Source organism: Chlorocebus sabaeus, chromosome 28 (genome assembly GCF_047675955.1).
Source record: "Chlorocebus sabaeus isolate Y175 chromosome 28, mChlSab1.0.hap1, whole genome shotgun sequence".
Classification (NCBI taxonomy): Eukaryota; Metazoa; Chordata; class Mammalia; order Primates; family Cercopithecidae; genus Chlorocebus; species Chlorocebus sabaeus.
In genome coordinates, this window is record NC_132931.1 from 12,132,363 (window position 1) to 12,151,198 (window position 18,836).

Sequence of the window (18,836 nt, forward strand, 5' to 3'; positions counted from 1 at the left end):
TCAGTTAAGAAACATTTATTTGGATAAGAAAGAAGGCCTGAGGGCTAGGGGCCGGGGCTGGCCTGGGTCTCAGTCCTGGGACTCAGCAGCCCGCACAGGTTGGGAGGGGCACTTCCTCTTGCTTAGGTTGGTGAGGATCTGGTCCTGGTTGGGCCGGTGGAGAACCACAAAGCTCTCTGGAGGAAGGATGGGGCCTCTGTTCTCTTCCACCTGGCCCATCAGCAGATAACTGACTCCTGGAAGAAGGAGGGAGGGAGGGGTTGAGATCTCTTATTCTTGAGACCTGTCAGCAGGTCTCAAAATTCCACACCTTGATCATTTCAGTGTGGCTTAGCTCGCCCCATCCCCATTTCTCCACATCTCTGTTACCTTTCTTCAAGGGGGGGCACTGCTTGCAAGGCACGTAAAACTTCAGGGAGGTGCCAGTGGGTGGAGAAGGCAGGTCCAGTCCTCCAGTTTTATAAGCACCAATAAGACTGACAGTGACAGCGAGGCCCTCCCCTGGCTCCCGAACCATGGACTTCACCGTTGCAGTCACCACTGTGGGAGAATGGGAGTGAGAGATGAGGAGATGGGAGGTTCCAGATGGCAGAAGACTGGAACCAGAAGTGGGAGGTGGTTCAAGGAGCTGGATGGGGTTGGGGGTGTTCTTACCCAGGCTGCTGGCACAGAAGTTGCTCTGCAAGGTGCCTGTCCGGCGGCACTGCTTTGGGCAGGTGACAGCGGGTGCATCTAGGAGGGAGGAGGGTCGAGCGTGACCTGCTCAGCAGGTAGGAGGGAGCATTGTCCCCATAACAGCCTCATTGACTTGAACTGTTCAGAGCTCTGTCCGGCTTCCGGTCCCAGCACCCAGTAAGGGTCATTGGCAGGAAGGAGGGACCAGTGACTATCAGATGAATCAATGAGTGAATGTAGCCGAGGAAGAACTTTTTTGTTTGTTTAAGATGGAGTCTTGCTCTGTTGCCCAGGCTGGAGTGCAGTGGCACAGTCAGGCTCATTGAAGCCTCGACCTTCCCAGCTCAAGTGATCCTCCCACCTCAGCCTCCCAAGTAGCTATGACCACATGCCTGGCTAATTTATTTATTTATTTATTTATTTGAGACAGAATCTCACTCTGTAACCCAAGCTGGAGTGCAGTGGCACAATCTCAGCTCACTACAATCTCCACCTCCCAGGTCAAGCGATTCTCCTGTCTCAGCTTCCCAAGTAGCTGGGATTACAGGTGTGCATCACCACACCTGGCAAATTTTTGTATTTTTAGTAGAGATGGGGTTTCGCCATGTTAGCCAGGGTGGTCTTGAACTCCTGACCTCAGGTGATCTGCTGGATTGGCCTCCCAAAGTGCTGGGATTACAGGCGTGAGCCACCAGCCCAGCCTAATTTTCTATTTTTGAAAAGACAGGGTCTTGCTATGTTGAACTCCTAGGCTTAAGTGATCCTCCTGCCTGGGCCTCCCAAAATGCTGGGATTACAGGTGTGAGCCACAGTGCAGGTCAGAACTTTTTGAAATGGCTCCCTTCAGTCTGTTTCCCTTTCCTCCCCCATCCCAGACTCACTGGGGGCTGAGGGAGTTTCCTCTGTTTTCTCCGGAGGTTGGGACTTGCGGGGTGGCTTGACTTTGGGCTCAGTTCCTGGTTTGGGGCTGGGCCCTTGCCCTTCTTTGGCAGTGCCCCGCGGCAGGGTCTTGTAGGAGGCTGAGAAGCCGTCAGCGGTGACGCTGAGATCTGAGACGAACTGGACAAGGAGTTCATTCCCTTCGGAGGAGATGGAGCTGTGGGTGGCCACCGAGCATTGGGGGAAGTGTCAGGGCGGGTGTGCACGACACTCGTCTCAGCCCCGTGACTTTTTTTTTTTTTTTGAGACGGAGCCTCACTCTGCCGCCCAGGCTGGAGTGCAGTGGCGCCATCTCGGCTCACTGCAAGCTCCGCCTCCGGGGTTCACGCCATTCTCCTGTCTCAAGCCTCCCGAGTATCTGGGACTACAGGCGCCTGCCACCATGCCCGGCTAATTTTTTTGTATTTTTAGTAGAGACGGGGTTTCACCGTGTTAGCTAGGATGGTCTCGATCTCCTGACCTCGTGATCCGCCCGCCTCGGCCTCCCAAAGTGCAGGGATTACAGGCGTGAGCCACCGCACCCGGCCCCCCGTGACCTTGTTTGTTTGTTTGTTTGTTTGTTTGTTTGTTTGTTTGTTTGTTTGAGACAGGGTCTCACTTTGTCTCCCAGGCTTGAGTGCAGTGGCTCCATCTCGGCTCACTGCAGCCTTGACCTTCTGGGTTCAAGTAATCCTCCTGCCCCAGCCCGGCAAGTTGCTGGGACTACAGGCACGCCACCATGCCCAGCTAATTATTTTGTATTTTTAGTACAGACAGGGTTGCGCCATGTTGCCCAGGCTGGTCTCGAACTCCTAAGCTCAGGTGATCCTCCAGCTTCGGCCTCCCAAAGTGCTATGATTACAGGCATGAGCCACTACGCCTGGTCCGGTGGCCTTTTAACTTCGTCCCGACTTCGCAGAGCCCCATTAGCCTCTCTATCCCCAGACTCCAGACCCAAGGCCAAATCTTCTCTTTGCCTGGTCCGGAACCTGCTCCCCTCCCTGGTTTGGAGCCCTGGAGTTCAGATCCCGTCCCTTTAGTTGAACCCCGCCCTTACAAACAGCCACTTGCGCGCGGTCCCCCTACTCTCTCACCCGGACTCGCCCAGGTCCCGCCCCTCACCCCGGGACTGCGTCGCCGCAGAACTTCCCCAGCCTCCGGGAGTCGTCGCTCACGGCTCCGTTGAACACGCTGACCGAGTCGTAGCGGCAGTAGGTGTCTGGCTCCAGGTCAAATTTCTCGAAGGTCAGCGCGATGACCTGGTGGCGGGTGGAGGCGGGGGCTGCGCGGTGGGACACCTCTCGGCGCCTGCACCTCATCTACTGGGTGCCTTCTGCAGCCCCTACTCCCACCTCCCGCGTCCCCTGGGCCCCCTCCTGAAGGCGTTCACACCACAGCACGCAGGACCACACACACCCATGGGACCCTGCAGGGGCGTCGGTAGTCGTCGTTGGCAAGGTCAAGTCCTGGCACACTCACAAGTGACAGACCCGCGTGTAATACCAGGACCCTGTACCTCACTCTCCTGAGACTTGTCTCAGTTGCAATTTTTACATTTTTGTTTGTGTGCATGCAGGGGTTGGGGCTGTTTTGGGGGCCCACCAGCGCAAGCGCAGTGCTCGGGACACAGCAGATGTTCAATAAATATTTGCTGGCTGCAAGCTGGAGGGCGCCGCCTGGGTCCCCTAGGGCAGCCCGGGGAGGAGGGTCGGTACCTGATCCCGGGGTGCGATGATGTGCCAGGAACAGCTGATGCCCGGGGGGTAATCAGACTCGGGCCAGTTGGGCGTGGTCAGGGTTCCCTGGGCCTTCTCCAGCCGCCCCCCGCAAAACTGGTGCTCTGGGGAGGGGAGAGAGGAGCGGGGGTGGGGGGCGGTGGAGACCCTCGGTCAGCTCGAGGAGAGTTCTAGGCTGGGAGCCCCGGCAGGCAGCTCGGATGTCTGGGGCTCAGGATGAGGGGACGAGAAGAAGGGGAGGTAAGACGGGGGCAGGTTAGCAGAGAGCGGCCGGGAGGAGCGCGGCTCGGGGAAGTCTGGGGCCGCAGGGCGCACTGGCGGGCGGTGGAAGCGGGAGGAGGAACTGGCTGGACGCCCCCTTCTGGCCCCTCCCCGACCCGCGGCCGCACCGCGCCTCTTCCCCTAGGAGATCCCATCTCCCCGGCCCTGCAGCAGAGTCCCCTTTCAGGCTGGAGAGGGTGTCGTCGACTTGGGGCACAGCCCCCGAGGCCCTCTTTAGGGAGGTCCCCGCCTGAAACATTGCAAGGGAGACTTCTGCCGCCAGGAGGGGGTGATGGGACCGCAATCGGGAGCCCAGGGCTGAGTGTAGGGGGGCCCCCCGGGTCGGAGGAACCTAGTCCCCCCAGCCCTGGGGTGCCCCCTCGCGCCCGTCGGAGGGAGCCCGATTGCGGACGGGGGCGGGCAGTTACTCACCGTCCCAGTAACCCCAGGCCGCCCATTCCACCCGCGGGTCGGTGACCCATTTCCGCCTCGCGCCTGGGGGGGGCCCTGGAAGAGGGGATGGGTGGGTGCGGGAGGAGGGGAGAGAAGACGGGGAGGAGGGACTGAAGGGGCGGTTAGTGAGGAAAATTGGTCAGGGAGGTAAGGCGCCCTAGGCGCTGGGGCGCGGGGTGGGCGGGGCAGAGGTTAGGGCTGGGGGCGGGACTGCGCCCGGGGCGGGGCCTGGAGTGGGGGGAAAGCGGAGGTGAGGGAGTTCTCACCAGTGCCCGAGGTGGCCCGCCCGCTGTACCAGAGCAGGAAGCCTCGTCCTCCTGTGCCCTCATCCGCCGTCATCCTCAGGGTCACCTGGTTGCCGGGGGCGACTAGGGGCGCAGGCCGGAAGGTCCCGCAAAAGCGTCCGAGCCGCTGACCAGAAGTCCCAGACCCAGCGAAGACCTCCAGTGCATCGTAGCGGCAGGCGGGGTGCAGCTCCAGGTCGAAGACTCGGAATGAGAGGGACACAGTCTGACCCTCGGGGACCTGATAGCGGGGACAGAGGTGGGGACCCACAGAGTCAGGCCCCACACAACCCAGCCAGAGGGCAACCCCCTGCCCCAAGCGTTTCTTGCAGAAACGGACTAAACGGGAAGAGGCCCCCATGCGATTGTAGGGCAGAGGGCCTGGTCTCTGCAGCTCTGCTGGTGGCCTGTGCAGGGGACAAGAGCTGAGGCTTTGGAAGAGGAGGGAGGGCCGGGGACTGGAGAAGGAGGATTTGAGGGAAGGGTTAAGAGGGTGCTTGTTACGGTGGGAATGATGCCTTTAGTGACAGAGGGAAGACACTTGGAGCTGCCCCAGGTTGAGAAGGTGGTGCTGGGGACTGGGGGTGGGGGCCTGGGGGCGGTCCCTTCGCAGTCAGGCCTTTGCCTCTGAGACTTTGACAAGGGGTAGTGCCCAGAGGGGTTTCTCACCGTTATGGTCCAGATGCACTCCTTATTAGGGGGGTAGAGGTTGGGGAACCCCTCACTTGCCACGTAACCTGATTCCCCCTTCACATCCCCTCCGCACAGGAACACGGGTCTGGAGAACAGAAAAGGGGTCAGGAAAGAGCAGGGACGGGTGGGACAGGGGAGCACTGGCAAGATGGGGATGAGGTGATGAGGATGAAACTCCAAGGAGGGAAGCTGGGGGATGAAATGGAAAGGCCTTGAGAGACCTGGGGCAGCTTCCACCAGCCAGGACAGGGCTGGGGTGTCCCAGACTCCCACAAAGATAAGGGAAAAGTGGGCCTGGCAACTCGACCATCCCTCCAACCCCCAGAGTCCCCACCCCCCACCCCAACAGGAATTCCCGGAATCCTCCTTGGCCCCCCTTCCTGACTCCCCCCTCACTCTGCCTGGCAGTCCAGGGACAGGAGCCGCCTAACTACTTCCAGATGTGGACACAGCCACGAGGCGGTGCGGGGGAGGGAGTGGAGAGATGGAGGGAGCTGCAGTGGTGATGGCCCTCTGATTGAACCTGGAGGCCAGGCTCCCCGAGCTCCTCACCTTAGCCTGGCCCCTGTTCCAAACTGCTTTAGAATCTGACTCCCAAGTCTCCACTCGCTGGCCCCTCCTCCCTCTAAATCCCTCTCGAATTCCTTCCTGGAATCCAGCTACCAGGCAAGTTCAGGAGCTTGGCTCTCTCTTGGGTTCTATGGGGGGGCCAAGGATCTGGGTGGGTGGGGAGACTTAAGAGACCAGAGGACGAAGGTGGGGGAATGGGAGCAGTGGTGGCCTGCAGGAGATCAAGGTCTTACAGCAGATGGGGAGGATTTGGGGGCCAGAGAAGGGTGAGGCGGTGGGAAATCTGGGGAGTGGTGTGTCAGCAAGGGAACCCAAAATATCCCCAGGCATAATGCCCCAGGAATCAGGGGTCTGAAGTTCACTGGAGCTGTCTGGAAGATGCCAAGAGACCTACCTGGTGTAGTTGGGGGTCTGGCCCTGGGCAAAAGGCAGCAGGGCCCAGGCAGTGAGGAGAGGCCCCAGGAGGGAGGCTGTGGCTGCAGGCAGCATGGCCCGGGGGAAAGAGGCAGAGGTCCTCAAGACAGAGGCAGCAGCTGAATTTTGCAGAGCAGCAGCAGCGGTGGCGGCAGCAGCAGGATAATCAGCGCCAGATGGGGCAGCCTCGGGTGTGTGGGCGTGGGGACTGGCCAGTGGGGCGGGCGGTGGGGAAGGCGGGACAGTGGCGTGTCCTGGGACCTCTCTAGGTCTAGGACACATAAATGTTGACCTAAGAAGGGGGAGGAGCAGTGAGGGGCAGAGGCCGTCTCCCAGGCCTCAAATAACGTCATCGGGAACCCCACTCTGTCCACTGAGGGAGTATCTCCAGGACCTTCTGAGGACTCACTAGCCCCCATCCTCCCCCAGCCCCTGCTTCCTCAGCTCAGGAGCCCTCATTGCTCACCCCCTGCCAGCCCATTTTCCAGTTTTTTTTTTTGAGACAGAGTCTCATTCTGTGACCCAGGCTGGAGTGCAGTGGCACCATCTCGGCTCACTGCAACCTTCGCCTCCCGGGTTCAAGCGATTTTTGTGCCTCAGCCTCCCAAGTAGCTGGGACTACAGGCGCATACCTCCATGCCTGGCTAATTTTTTTATTTTTAGTAGAGACAGGGTTTCAGCATGCTGTCCAGGCTGGTCTCGAACTCCTAGCCTCAGGTGATCCACCTGCCTTGGCCTCCCAAGCTGCTGGGATTATAAGCGTAGCCACCAAGCCTGGCCTCCACTTCAAATCTCTATTGCCTTCTCTCCAGGCCTGGGCCAGACTAGGCCAAGGAGAAGGAATTCTCACCCATGGCCTCTTCCAACTACTTGAAGGTACAGGAAGCAAGGCAGGAGGCATGGGGTATAGATGAAGGGAGTGTCCTTGTTACTGAGGAAGAGGTGGAAGGAGTAGAAAACAGAGCCCAAACCTGGGGGGTAAACAGAAGGAAGAGAGGAGGGGGCTGGCTTCAGGCTGAATTGAGATGGGTGAGAAGCTTGGGGGTCAAGAGGGACTGGCTACCTCAGGATGGGACAAGTCTAATAGACAGGGGACCCCAGGGTGGTAGCCAAGAGCATCTGTGCATAGAGTTGTTCCAGAAAGTGGGGCCAGGACTTCCCAGTCCAAACGACCGGGTGGGCTCTTGGGAGCGGGGAGTGGACAGCAATGTGAAGAGTTCAGGCACCATCAGCTCCGCCACACCTGAGACCTGGAGCTGCTTCTGTTGCCTGCCTCTGCCTGGGCTCCTGCCCTCCCGCACCCACCATGCTGGGCCGCAGACCCCCATCCCTGCCCGTCCCTGCCAGCCTTCCACCAGGCCTCCACACCAGGCCTCACTGCAGCCTTTTATTCTATCCATCAAATCTCTCGTCCATGATAGTCAGGTTGGGGGCCCCTCCTGGGCAGCCCCCTGAACATTTTACAAAACAATTCCCTGCCTTACCCTGGTTAGCGGTCCCCACCCCCTAGCAACCCCTTCCCACATGCATGCACACAGTGGTCATTGCTCCTTAGTCCCTGGCCTGGGGCCAGACTCCCTCCAGGGACTAGGCTAGCATGAGGGGGATTAGGTCTCAGAGGCTGGGGGCCCTACACCACCCCCGCCTCCTTCAGCCTTCTGCAGCATGTCCAGGGCCTCCCAGAAGAAGTCCTTCTGTGCGGCCATCAGGGGCATCCACCCTACGATCTCCTTCATCTTCTCCATGCGGTCCTGCAACGTGTGGCAACTGTGGATCTGGCTAAGGTACTCCTCACAGGCCTGGGCCGTCCCCCCGGGGTCCTGGGGTGCTCCGGTCCCCAGGCTGGACTCGGGAGTCCCCACCACCCTGCTGGCCGGCAGGTCACGATAGGGGGTGTGCTGCTCGATGTCGTGGCTGGACAGGATGTATAGGCACTCCCTGGTGGCACAGAGGGCACAGGCACACAGAGGGACCTTGGAGGAGGAGAGAAAGGGGCATGGCTGAGTGGTACTTTCCTTGCAGGGGTTCCCAGGGAGCCCGGGCTAATCTGCCTATTGCATTCTTCCCTCTCACACCAGCCCTGAGCCTGCTAAGTCCCAGGGGTGAGAGAGGTTGGACAAGGCCAGCACAGTCTGCTAAGGGAGAGAGCAGAGAGTGTGGTGTGAGGCAGAGGAGGGAGGTGGGGTGATGCTAGGGAAATGGGACCCCCTGGGTCCCTGCAGGAGCCCCAACTACAGCCTTGTGGGCTTCCTGGCTCATGACTCTCGTCTTCCCTGGGTGCCCCCTCCCCTGACCCCGCTCTGACCTTGACTTGGAGCTTGACGAAGGAGGCACTCCCTTTGGGCCAGCCTGGGAGGCGGCCCCCAGCCCCACAGCCGCAGCCCAGCAGCTCCTTGCTGAACTCTGAGCTCTGGCTCAGCACCAGAGAGTGGTTGAGACCACACCACAGGGTGATGGGCCGCTGCAGGTAACGAACCTGGGGACACACGGCCAGGGGCCCTGAGCGGGGAACACCAAGGGACTGGGGGGCTGGGGTGGGAAAAGGTTGACTGGAAGGCTCGGGACAGAATGTGAACTGGGGAGGAGGAAATGGGAGCCAGCACTGCCCCACGCCCCAGGTCTGCCCTGCTGACCCCTGCAGCCCCCATACTCTAAGTGGTCACATAGAGTCTTGCACTTCTCTTGGTACTTCATCTATGCCCCCCAGAAAATGAGCTCCTTGCCTGAGCCCAGGGCCTGCTGTGGTGTACCCCTCATTTTCAGCCCACCTATCTGTGCCAGTCCAGCCTCTCATCCTGCCTGCCAGCCTCAGGGAGACTTGCTCCTTGTGCAACTCCAGCTTAGCCTCCAACACCACCCTGAGGAAGGACTTTCCTTCCACTATCCCTCCCTTCCTGCTCTACTATTGTTTTTTCTTCCTTTCTTCCTTCCTTCTTTCCCTCCTTCCCTCCCTCCCTCCCTCCCTCCTTTTCTTTTTTTTCTTTTCCTTCCTTCCTTCCTTTCTTTTCTTTCTTTCTCTTTCTTTCTTTCTTTTTCCTCCCTCCCTCCCTTCCTTCTTCCTTCTTTCTTTTCTTTTTTTTTTTTTTTTTTTTTTGAGACAGAGTCTGACTCTGTTGCTTAGGCTGGAGTACGGTAGTACGATCTCGGCTCACTACAACTTCTGCCTCCTGGGTTCAAGCGATTCTCCCACCTCAGCCTCCCAAGTAGCCGGGACTACGGGTCCCTGCCACCACGCCCATCTAATTTTTGTATTTTTAGTAGAGACGGGGTTTATGCCATGTTGACCAGGCTGGTCTCGAACTCCTGACCTCAGGTGATCTGCCTGCCTTGGCCTCCCAAAGTGCCGGGATTACAGGCGTGAACTACTGCACCTGACCTCCACTCTAGTATTTTTATTTTCTATTTTCTTTTTTTAGAGATGGGGTCTCATTCTGTTGCCCAGCCTGAAGTACAGTGGTACAATCATAGCTCACTGCAGCCTTGAACTCCTGGGCTCAAGCCATCCTTCTGCCTCAGCCTCCTGAGTAGCTGGGACTACAGGCGTGTGCCACCACACCCGGCATGTGCCTATAATTTTTAAATTTTAAATTTTTAAATTGTCTATAGAGATAGTGTCTCACTATGTTGCCCATGGTGATCTTGAACTCCTGGCCTCCCACTTCGGCCTCTACCGTTTTCTTTTTTTTTTTTTTTTTGTGGAGACAGAGTCTCACTCTGTTGCCCAAGCTGGAGTGCAGTGGCATGATCTCAGCTCACTGGAGCCTCTGTCTCTCCGCTTCAAGCAATTCTCCTGCCTCAGCCTCCCGAGTAGCTGGGACTATGGGTGCACGCCGCCACGCCCGGCTAATTTCTTTTGTATTTTAGTAGAGACGGGGTTTCACCGTGTTGCCCAGGCTGGTCTCGAACTCCTGGGCTCAGGAAATCCACCTGCCTTGGCCTCCCAAAGTGCTAGGATTACAGGTGTGAGCCACTGTGCTCAGCCTAGCATTTTCAACTTATCACATAATTCTTTTCCAAAATGGCCACCCTGTTTTTGAAAAAAAAAAAAAAAAATTTTTCTACTTGCTTCCTGCCGCTTCCTGCCTCTCTCTCTTAAGCAGCACAGTTGGTTACATGACCAATCTGAGGTTGACCACATTACTGTTCCTTCCCACAGCCAGTCTTTCCAGCACCTCCCTGGGATCTGGCTTTTTTCTTTACTACATTACTGACATGCTCTTTCTAGAGGCACTTGCCCTCTCAGCGGCTAAATCCCAGGGCCTCTTCTACCCCCTCATTCTCCTGAGCCTGTTAGCGCTTTAATTCTGAAGACACTGATAAGTAATTTATGGTCATTCTAGAAAAATTATGAAACATTGGCAAGCAAAACATTAATTTTAAAATCATTGGAAATCCCACTATCTACTATTAATATCTTGCTAGATATTCTTCACTGTTGGCTAAACAAATAAATACACATAAGTTGTATATTTTTCATTTTTTAGAGATAAGGTCTCAGTGTCACCCAGGCTGGAGTGCAGTGGTGATCACTGCAGCCTCCAACTCCTGACCTCAAGCAATCCTCCTGTCTCAGCCTCCTGAGTAGCTGGGATTACAGATGCCAGCCACCATGATGGGCAAGTTGTGTATTTTTAAACAAAAAATGGGATGAGCCAAGGTGTGGTGGGTCACACCTGTAATCCCAGCACTTTAGGAGTCTGAGGTGGGAGGATTGCTTAAAGCCATGAGTTCAGTATAAGCCTGGGCAACATAGCAAGACCCTGTTTCAAAAAAAAAAAATTATCTAGGCATAGTGGCGCATTCCTGTAGTCCTAGCTGCTTGGGAGGTTGAGGCAGGAGGATCTCTTGAGCCCTGGAGTTGGAAGCTGCAGCGAGCTACAATTGTGCCACTGCACTCCAGCTTGGGAAGCAGCAAGACCCTGTCTCAAAAAAGTAATAATAAAAATAAAAGAGGCTGGGTGTGGTGGCTCACGCCTGTAATCCCAGCTACTTTAGGAGGCCAAGGTGTGCAGATCACCTGAGGTCAGGAGTCGAGACCAGCCCGGCCAACATGGTAAAATTCCGTCTCTACTAAAAATACAAAAGTTAGCGGGGCATGGTGGTGGACGCTGTAATCTCATCTACTTGGCAGACTGAGGCAGTAGAATCACTTGAACCTGGGAGGCAGAGGTTGCAGTGAGCCGAGATCGTGCCATTGCACTCCAGCCTGGGAGACACAGCAAGACTCCATCTTGAAAATAAAATAAAAATAAAAATAAATGGTACTATATAAACCATTTCATAAAAGTTTTTTTCACCTAAAAATACGGCATGACTATCTTTTCCATGTCAGTAGTAAACGTATCTTACATTGTCACACTGTCAATTAACCCTGCCACCCACCCCATTTGGAACTTCCTTCTCACATGGCTTCTGGGACAGTGTTAGAGGGGTGCATGGCCTGTTTTAGAGGTACCTCTTCTTCATCCCCTGCCTACCACGAGGCCTACTTCTCAGAGTTGCTTTTCAGTCTCTACTTCTGTCCATTCAACCATGTTCCCAGGTAGTATCTAATTGCCAGCTAGACATTTCCAATTGAGTGTGGTTTTTGTTTTGTTTTGTTTTGAGAGAGTCTCTCTCTGTCACCCAGGCTGGAATGCAGTGGCACGATCTCGGCTCACTGCAACCTCCGCCTCCCAGGCTAAAGCAATTCTCGTGCCTCAGACTCCCGAGTAGCTGGGACTACAGGCACCTGCCACCACATCTGGCTAATTTTTGTATTTTTTCTAGAGGCAGGGTTTCTCCATGTTGTCCAGGCTGATCTCATGGGATTACAGGTGTGAGATATCATCTTTCTTCCAGAGCCACCTCTGTCTTTTTTTTTTTTTTTTTTTTTTTTTTGAGACGGAGTCTTGCTCTGTAGCCCGGGCTGGACTGCAGTGGCCGGATCTCAGCTCACTGCAAGCTCCGCCTCCCGGGTTTACGCCATTCTCCTGCCTCAGCCTCCGGAGTAGCTGGGACTACAGGCGCCCGCCACCTCGCCCGGCTAGTTTTTTGTATTTTTAGTAGAGACGGGGTTTCACCGTGTTAGCCAGGATGGTCTCGATCTCCTGACCTCGTGATCCGCCCGTCTCGGCCTCCCAAAGTGCTGGGATTACAGGCTTGAGCCACCGCGCCCGGCCTGCCACCTCTGTCTTATACCCCTCTCTTCTACATCTATCTCATCAGTTTTGAGGCCATATTCATTTTCTTTCCAAATCAAATAGCTCATGTATCCATTCCTTCCCATTCTCGCTGCAGTGCCAGGCCCTCAAGTGCTGCCATCACTCAACAGCCTCCTGGCGGGTTCCCTGCCTCGGCCTCCTCTGCACAAGGCTCCTGACATGTTCTCAGTCACCTCTTGGGGGTTGCCTTCTCCCATTCCAGAACCCGCAGTGACTCTTCCCCAGATCTACACCTCTCTAGGCTTGTGCCCACCTGTACCACCTCATACCTCAGTGATTCCCAAGATGCCTTCTGTGCTTTAGTAAGACCCGTCTTGTCACTGTCCCAGGTATGTGCAAGTTTCGTGCCTATCCCCCTCCTTATCACACAAAATGCCTTCTCTGTCCCTACCTAAGTCTTATGTAACCCACGACGCCTTGCTCACATCTTTTTTTTTTTAGATGGAGTCTCGCTGGGTTGCCCAAGCTGGAGTTCAGTAGCACGATCTCAGCTCACTGCAACTTCAGCTTCCTGGGTTCAAGAGATTCTCCTGCCTCAACCTCCTGAGTAGCTGGGATTGCAGGCATGTGCCACCACAGCCAGCTAATTTTTTATATTTTTGGTAGAGACGGGGTTTCACCATATTGCCCAGGCTGGTCTCGATCTCTTGACCTCAAGTGATCCGCCCACCTTGGCCGCCCAAAGTGCTGGGATTACAGGGGTGAGCCTCTGCACCCGGCCCCTGCTCACATCTTACCTCTTCTAGAAGTTACTCTAGCCTGCCCAGGTCACCCACTCTACCCCTTCACTAAATTCCTACTGCATCTGCACTGCACAGAATGGACCTCATAGTGCCAACCCTGGGGCAGTACCACTGGCATGACATGTTGATTGGCTTAACTTCCCAGAGGAGCAGAATCTGGATTCTATGGAAGCAGGAGAAGTGGACATATCTGGGGGTTAGGGAATTGGAGGAAAGGGGTTGGGATGAGAGTTGCTGGGAAACAGTCTCACCTGTGTGGGTTCCCCTCGGTCCATTTTGTCCCCTGTTCCTAACTGCCCGTATCTGTTATTTCCTTGCATAAAGATTCGGCCAAATTCATCCACCAGACCAAGGTGATTGTAGCCAAGAGCACAGAATAGGATCTAGCATGCAAGATAGAAAGGGGATAGGCATTCCATTCCCTCCAGAGGAACTCTGAGTTCCAGAGTCTCCCAGCCACTAACCTGCCATCCCCAGCTGATCTCTTTCTATATATAATATATATATATTTTAGAGATGGGGTCTCACTATGTTGCCCAGGCTGGTCTAGAGCTCCTGAGCTCAAGCAATCCTCCTTCCTCAGCCTCCCTCTGCACCCAGCCCTCAGCTGATCTCTTTTGGCATACCTCTCCCTGGGGATCCCTTGCCCCTCTGGATCAATCATTTGATTCCTATAATACTTCAGACCTTTCAATCCCTACAGCCCCACCCCTCTGGTTGGCCCCATCCCTCCAGGAGCCTACCTTGGCAGGCAGTGAGAGAGCAAGCGGCATCTGCTGGTCCAGGGGGTCAAAGGCTTGAAGAGTCCCAAAGAGATCGCGATACACTCCTGGGGTATGCACCTCAAAATACACTCCCCCCTGGTCTGGGGGGTCAGGAGCCCTCAGCTCAGCAGCTTTGGGCACCCATTTCTAGGGATAAGACCCCACCTGGGATGAAAGCTACAAGATCCAAGGAGTCTCAAACCCACTAGGAATGCATCAGCTATGATGCCTGGGAACTGAAAACACATCTTTTGAGACTGAGTCTCACTCGGTCGCCCATGCTGGAGCCAAGTGGCACGATCTCAGGTCACTGCAACCTCTACCTCCTGGTTCAAGTGATTCTCCTGCCTCAGCCTCTGGCGTAGCTGGGATTACAGGTGCCTGCCACCACACCCAGCTAATTTTTGTATTTTTAGTAGAGATGGGTTTTCGCCATGTTGGCCAGGCTGGTCTTGAACTCCTGACCCCAGGTGATCCACCTGCCTTCCCAAAGTGATGGGATTACAGGCAAGAGACACCATGCCGGCCCTAAACACATCTTTTCACTAGGATGCCCTCAGGGGTTGACCATCCAACTGGAGTAAGGGTGAGGGCTGTCAGTGTTTGGAGGGTCTAACCAAGGCTGGGGGCTTGAGCTAGGGGGAGGTGGTCCATACCCGTGACGTAGAGGGTGCTGCTCTGATTGGAAGTCATGGAGGCCACGCGCAGGTGAGGCAGGTAGTGGGACACCTTCCTCAGGGCCAACTGAACCGTGTAGGAGCGTGGCTGGTCCAGCTGGGTCTCATTCACTACCAAAGAGTAGATCTTTCCTTCCTCTGGGGGCAGGGGAAGCAGACAATTAGTTGGGGAGGGGATTCTCCAATATCCACGTAAACATCCCAAGAGACTCCCTAGGCTCTATGGGTGACACATTTACTGCCCTAGAGTGGGGCTGGAAGAAAGGGTGAGAAAGAAATAAGGGAAGAGTGACCCCAAGTCCCCCAGACTCCAGTTCCCACCATAAATCAGGGAAGTATTTCAGCATGAGAGATGAGCGGAGAGAAAAATCTAGCAGATTTGTTAGAATCCGATTTGAGTGAGAGGTCTGGGGATTGAGAGCCCTGCCTGGCATTCAGAAATGTAGAGGTGATCAAGTGTGGTGGCTCACACCTGTAATCCCAGCACTTTGGGAGGCCAGGGCAGGAGGATCACTTGAGGCCAGGAGTTCGAGACCAGCCTGGGCAACATAGCAAGACCCCATCTCCTACCCTGCTCCAAAAAAGAAAAAAAAAAATTAAGAAAAAGCCTAGAGGGTTTCAGGCCTGGGGATGTGGTTAACTATAAAGGACACTAGGAAAGTAGGGAGCAGTTTGGAGTATAGTGAGGTGCTTGGCATGGAAGCTGGGGAGATCTGATTTTTTTTTTTTTTTTTTTTTTTTGAGACAGAGTCTCGCTCTGTTGTCAGGCTGGAGTGTAATGGTGCGACTTCGGCTCACTGAAACCTCTGCCTCCTGGTTCAAGCAATTTTTCTGCCTCAGCCTCCTGAGTAGCTGGGACTATAGGCACGTGCCACCATGCCCAGCCAATTAGCTAACTTTTGTATTTTTAGTAGAGACGGGGTTTCACCATGTTGGCCAGATGGTCTTGATCTCTTGACTTCAAGTGATCTGCCCATCTTGGCCTCCCAAAGTGCTGGCATTACAGGCGTGAGCCACCACGCCCTGCCAAGATCAGACCTTTTAAAATCAGGTGTTCACTAATAGTGGTTTGCAAACTGTTTTTTGGCAGCAGGGCCTTTTTTTTTCTTTTTTTTTTTTTGAGACGGAGTCTCGCTCTGTCGCCCAGGCTGGAGTACAGTGGTACAATCTTGGCTCACTGAAACCTCCACCTCCTGGGTTCAAGTGATTCTTCTGCCTCAGGCTCCCAAGTAGCTGGGACTACAGATGCACGCCACCAGGCCTGGCTATTTTTTTTTTTTTTTTTTTTTTTTGAGACGGAGTTTTTCTCTGTCACCAGGCTGGAGTGCAGTGGCATGATCTTGGCTCACTGCAACCTCCGCCTCCCGGGTTCAAGGGATTCTCCTGCCTCAGTCTCTGGAGTAGCTGAGACTATAGGTGTGCCACCATGCCTGGCTAATTTTGTATTTTTTTTAGTAGAGTCAGGGTTTCACCAGGTTGGTCTCGATCTCTTGACCTCATGATCCACCCGCCTCGGCCTCCCAACAACTGGGATTACAGGTGTGAGCCACCGCGCCCGACCTAATTTTTGTATTTTTTAGTACAGATGGGGTTTTGCCATGTTGGTCAGGCTGGTCTCGAACTCCAGACCTCAGGTGATCTGCTCACCTCGGCCTCCCAAAGTGCTGGGGTTACAGGTGTGAGCCACTGCACCCGGACAGGACCTTTTATTCATGTAAAATATTAAGCAGAATCCTAGACTAGGAGACAGAGAAAGGCAGAGCTATTTAGATGGAGACTAGGATAAGGTGGCATATGGAAACCAGTCTGAGGGGCCTCCCTCCCCCTCCTCTGCAGCAGGGCCTGAGGAATCTGAAGGAAACAGTTTGCAAAAGCCACTGCTTTGGGCCACACCTGTGAGGAGCAGTAGAGCCCGCTGGGTCTCCTGACCAACCAGCACGATCTGCTTGAAAGTCATGGAGTGGTGGAATGTCATCTTGAAGACCCGCTGCCCGCTAGACTGCAGATAGACCTCAACACAGTCGCAGGCCCGGCTGCTGGTGGTACCCACCACTTCCTGCTGCTCCCGAGTGGCCAAGACGTACAGGTATTTACGGTAAACTGTGTCACACCTTGGGTCTGAGGCAAACTGGGGGAAAAGATGAGGGCATCTGAGATCTAGGGCTTCAAAATGGGATGGGGCTGGGGCAGCTGGATCCTGGGGTGGGAGGTGAAATGTTTGGGTCCAGGGTTGGGAAATAAGCCCTTGATTTCAAGTTCCTATGTGGGAGGGCAGAAGTCATAGGAAAGACACCTCAGGACTAATGGGGGTCTAGGTCCTCAAAAGAGAGGTGGCGATATGGTTAGGCTCTGTGCCCCCACCCAAATCTCATCTCGGATTGTAATCCCCAGGTGAGAGGTGATTGGATCATGGGGGTGGTTTCCCCCATGCTGTTCTCGCGATAGTGGGTTCTCACAAGGTCTGATGGATTTATAAGGCAGTTTTCCCTGCTCTTGCTTGTGCGTTCTTGCCTGCTGCCATGTAAGATGTGCCTCTTCCCCTTCTGCCATGATTGTAAGTTTCCTGAGGCCTCCCCAGCCATGTGGAACTGAGTCAATCAAACCTCTTTGCCTTATAAATTACCCAGTCTCAGGTATGTCTTTCTTTTTTTTCTTTTCTCTTTTTTGAGAGAGAGGCTCGCTCTTGTTGCCCAGGCTTGAGTGCAAGGGTGCGATCTCGGCTCACTGCAGCCTCTGCCTCCCAGGTTCAAGTGATTCTCCTGCCTCAGCCCCCCAGGTAGCTGGGATTATAGGCACCTGCCACCACACCCAGCTAATTTTTGTATTTTTAGTAGAGACAGGGGTTTTGCCATGTTGGCCAGGCTGGTCTCGAACTCCTGGTCTCAGGTGATCCACCTGCCTCAGCCTTCCAAAGTGCTAGGATTATAGGTGTAAGCCACTGCACCTGGCCTCAGGTACATCTTTATAGCAGCGTGAAAATGGACTAACACAGGTGGGATCTCAGCTGCCAGGGTTCTGCTACTTACATCTTTGGCTCCACGACACAACACAACATAGCGACAGGCCCGCTTCCACTGCATCTGGCCGAAGGTGGAGACCAGGGCATTTTTGAGGAAGAAGAGGGTCCCCACATAGTCAAGAATGAAGACATGATCCTTGGTGGGCAAGAAGCGATGGTAGCCATGGGCTAGCAAGGGGGCCACACTCTTGCTGAGACATCGGCGGCGGCCTCCAAATGCCTGGAAATACAGGCCCTTCGTGTCTGGAGGAGGGAAGGAGATAGAAGGTTCAAGGGATGGGATGACACGAGGGAGATGAGATGGAGCTTGGGTAGGTTTCTCAGACACCCAAGTTTGTAGCTCCTCCCCATCCCCAAGACAGGGGAACAGACCCCTTATGAAGGAGATGTGTAAAATAAGCTTAGATTATACTCGACATGTGAACTTTAGTCTCCAGCCGACCTCAGCCCAGGGTCAAACATGTGCTTCTTAGTGAGCAGGTCTTTGGTGCAACCTTGCATCAGCGATGTTGAGGAAAACTCTTAAGAATAAAGACACAGAGGCCGGGCGTGGCATCCACCCCCCTCACCCTGAGCCCCTCCTCCAATTCACAGCCCAGTGAATTTTTGCATGCCTGTAATCCCAGCACTTTAGGAGCCCAGGAGTTTGAGACCAGCCTGGGCAATGTGGCAAAACCCCATCTCTACTAAAAATACAAAAATTATCTGGGTGTGGTGGCGGGAGCCTGTAATCCCAGCTACTCAGGAAGCTGAGGCACAAGAATATTTGAACTCGGGAGGTGGAGGTTGCATTAAGCCAAGATCGTGCCACTGTGCTCCAGCCTCGGTGACAGAGCAAGACCCTCTCTCAAAAAAAAAAAACAAGGCCGGGCGCGGTGGCTCAAGCCTGTAATCCCAGCACTTTGGGAGGCCGAGACGGGCGGATCACAAGGTCAGGAGATCGAGACCATCCTGGCTAACACGGTGAAACCCCATCTCTACTAAAAAATACAAAAAACTAGCCGGGCGAGGTGGCGGGCGCCTGTAGTCCCAGCTCCTCGGGAGGCGGAGGCAGGAGAATGGCGTAAACCCGGGAGGCGGAGCTTGCAGTGAGCCGAGATCCGGCCACTGCACTCCAGCCTGGGCAACAGAGCAAGACTCCGTCTCAAAAACAAACAAACAAACAAAAACCTATCTAAAAAAAAAAAAAGAAAGAAAAGGGGAAAGAGAAAAGAAAAAAGAGACAGAAAACAGGAGTGGAAAGGAATGATCAATGAAGTCCGCTCATCTTCCCTCACCCCTAGCTTTGGATCTGCATTCTGGATACCCCTTCTCTTTTAATCTCCCAGTGAGTGTAACAAGTACACTCTGGGGGATCCCTGGAGGGGAAGAGGGTTTATGACATGGTTCTCAGGCTGGGGGTGATTTTGTCCTTCAGGGACATTGG

At 54.7% G+C, this 18,836-nt stretch overlaps 2 protein-coding genes and 1 long non-coding RNA gene across 9 annotated transcripts in view; 1 reads left to right on the forward strand and 2 right to left on the reverse strand.

The window, feature by feature from the left end:
• Window positions 1-6,204, reverse strand: PCOLCE (procollagen C-endopeptidase enhancer). Its single transcript, XM_008018542.3, has 9 exons — window positions 5,985-6,204; window positions 4,997-5,105; window positions 4,310-4,568; window positions 3,309-3,433; window positions 2,716-2,852; window positions 1,557-1,771; window positions 655-732; window positions 370-540; window positions 1-236 (listed from the first exon to the last, which is right to left on the reverse strand). The coding sequence occupies exons 1-9, from the start codon at window positions 6,077-6,079 to the stop codon at window positions 70-72; spliced, it is 1,356 nt and encodes a 451-aa protein (XP_008016733.2). The 5' UTR covers window positions 6,080-6,204; the 3' UTR covers window positions 1-69.
• Window positions 4,507-18,836, forward strand: part of LOC119621369 (uncharacterized) — a 14,908-nt gene continuing 578 nt past the window's right edge. The window contains exons 1-3 of one of the 2 annotated variants that reach the window (XR_012091711.1): window positions 12,466-12,536; window positions 13,654-13,784; window positions 16,231-16,477. This is a non-coding gene — a long non-coding RNA (uncharacterized lncRNA). Of the gene's footprint in view, window positions 4,587-12,465; window positions 12,537-13,653; window positions 13,785-16,227; window positions 16,478-18,836 lie in introns of those variants that run through there. The other variant, XR_012091710.1, reaches the window with a different exon arrangement.
• Window positions 7,378-18,836, reverse strand: part of FBXO24 (F-box protein 24) — a 19,855-nt gene continuing 8,396 nt past the window's right edge. For 4 of the 6 annotated variants that reach the window (XM_008018539.3, XM_008018540.3, XM_008018538.3 and 1 more), the window contains 7 exons: window positions 17,418-17,653; window positions 16,285-16,519; window positions 14,371-14,529; window positions 13,694-13,815; window positions 13,202-13,333; window positions 8,310-8,480; window positions 7,378-7,977 (listed from right to left, as the gene is read on the reverse strand). In XM_008018539.3, the coding sequence (XP_008016730.2) occupies window positions 7,612-7,977; window positions 8,310-8,480; window positions 13,202-13,333; window positions 13,694-13,815; window positions 14,371-14,529; window positions 16,285-16,519; window positions 17,418-17,653 (1,421 nt within the window). In that variant the 3' untranslated portion in view covers window positions 7,378-7,611. The remainder of the gene's footprint in view (window positions 7,978-8,309; window positions 8,481-13,201; window positions 13,334-13,693; window positions 13,816-14,370; window positions 14,530-16,284; window positions 16,520-17,417; window positions 17,654-18,836) is intronic. The other 2 variants (XM_037990423.2, XM_073012742.1) reach the window with 2 other exon arrangements.

Coding starts and splice junctions, on each gene's coding strand:
- PCOLCE (XM_008018542.3), bottom strand. CDS start 6,079: ATGCTGCCTGCAGCCACAGCCTCCCTCCTGGGGCCTCTCCTCACTGCC. Junction 5,106..5,984: donor CAGACCCCCAACTACACCAG/GTAGGTCTCTTG, acceptor TCTGTTCTCCAG/ACCCGTGTTCCTGTGCGGAG. Junction 3,434..4,309: donor GCGGGCCACCTCGGGCACTG/GTGAGAACTCCC, acceptor TCCCCTCCCCAG/AGCACCAGTTTTGCGGGGGG.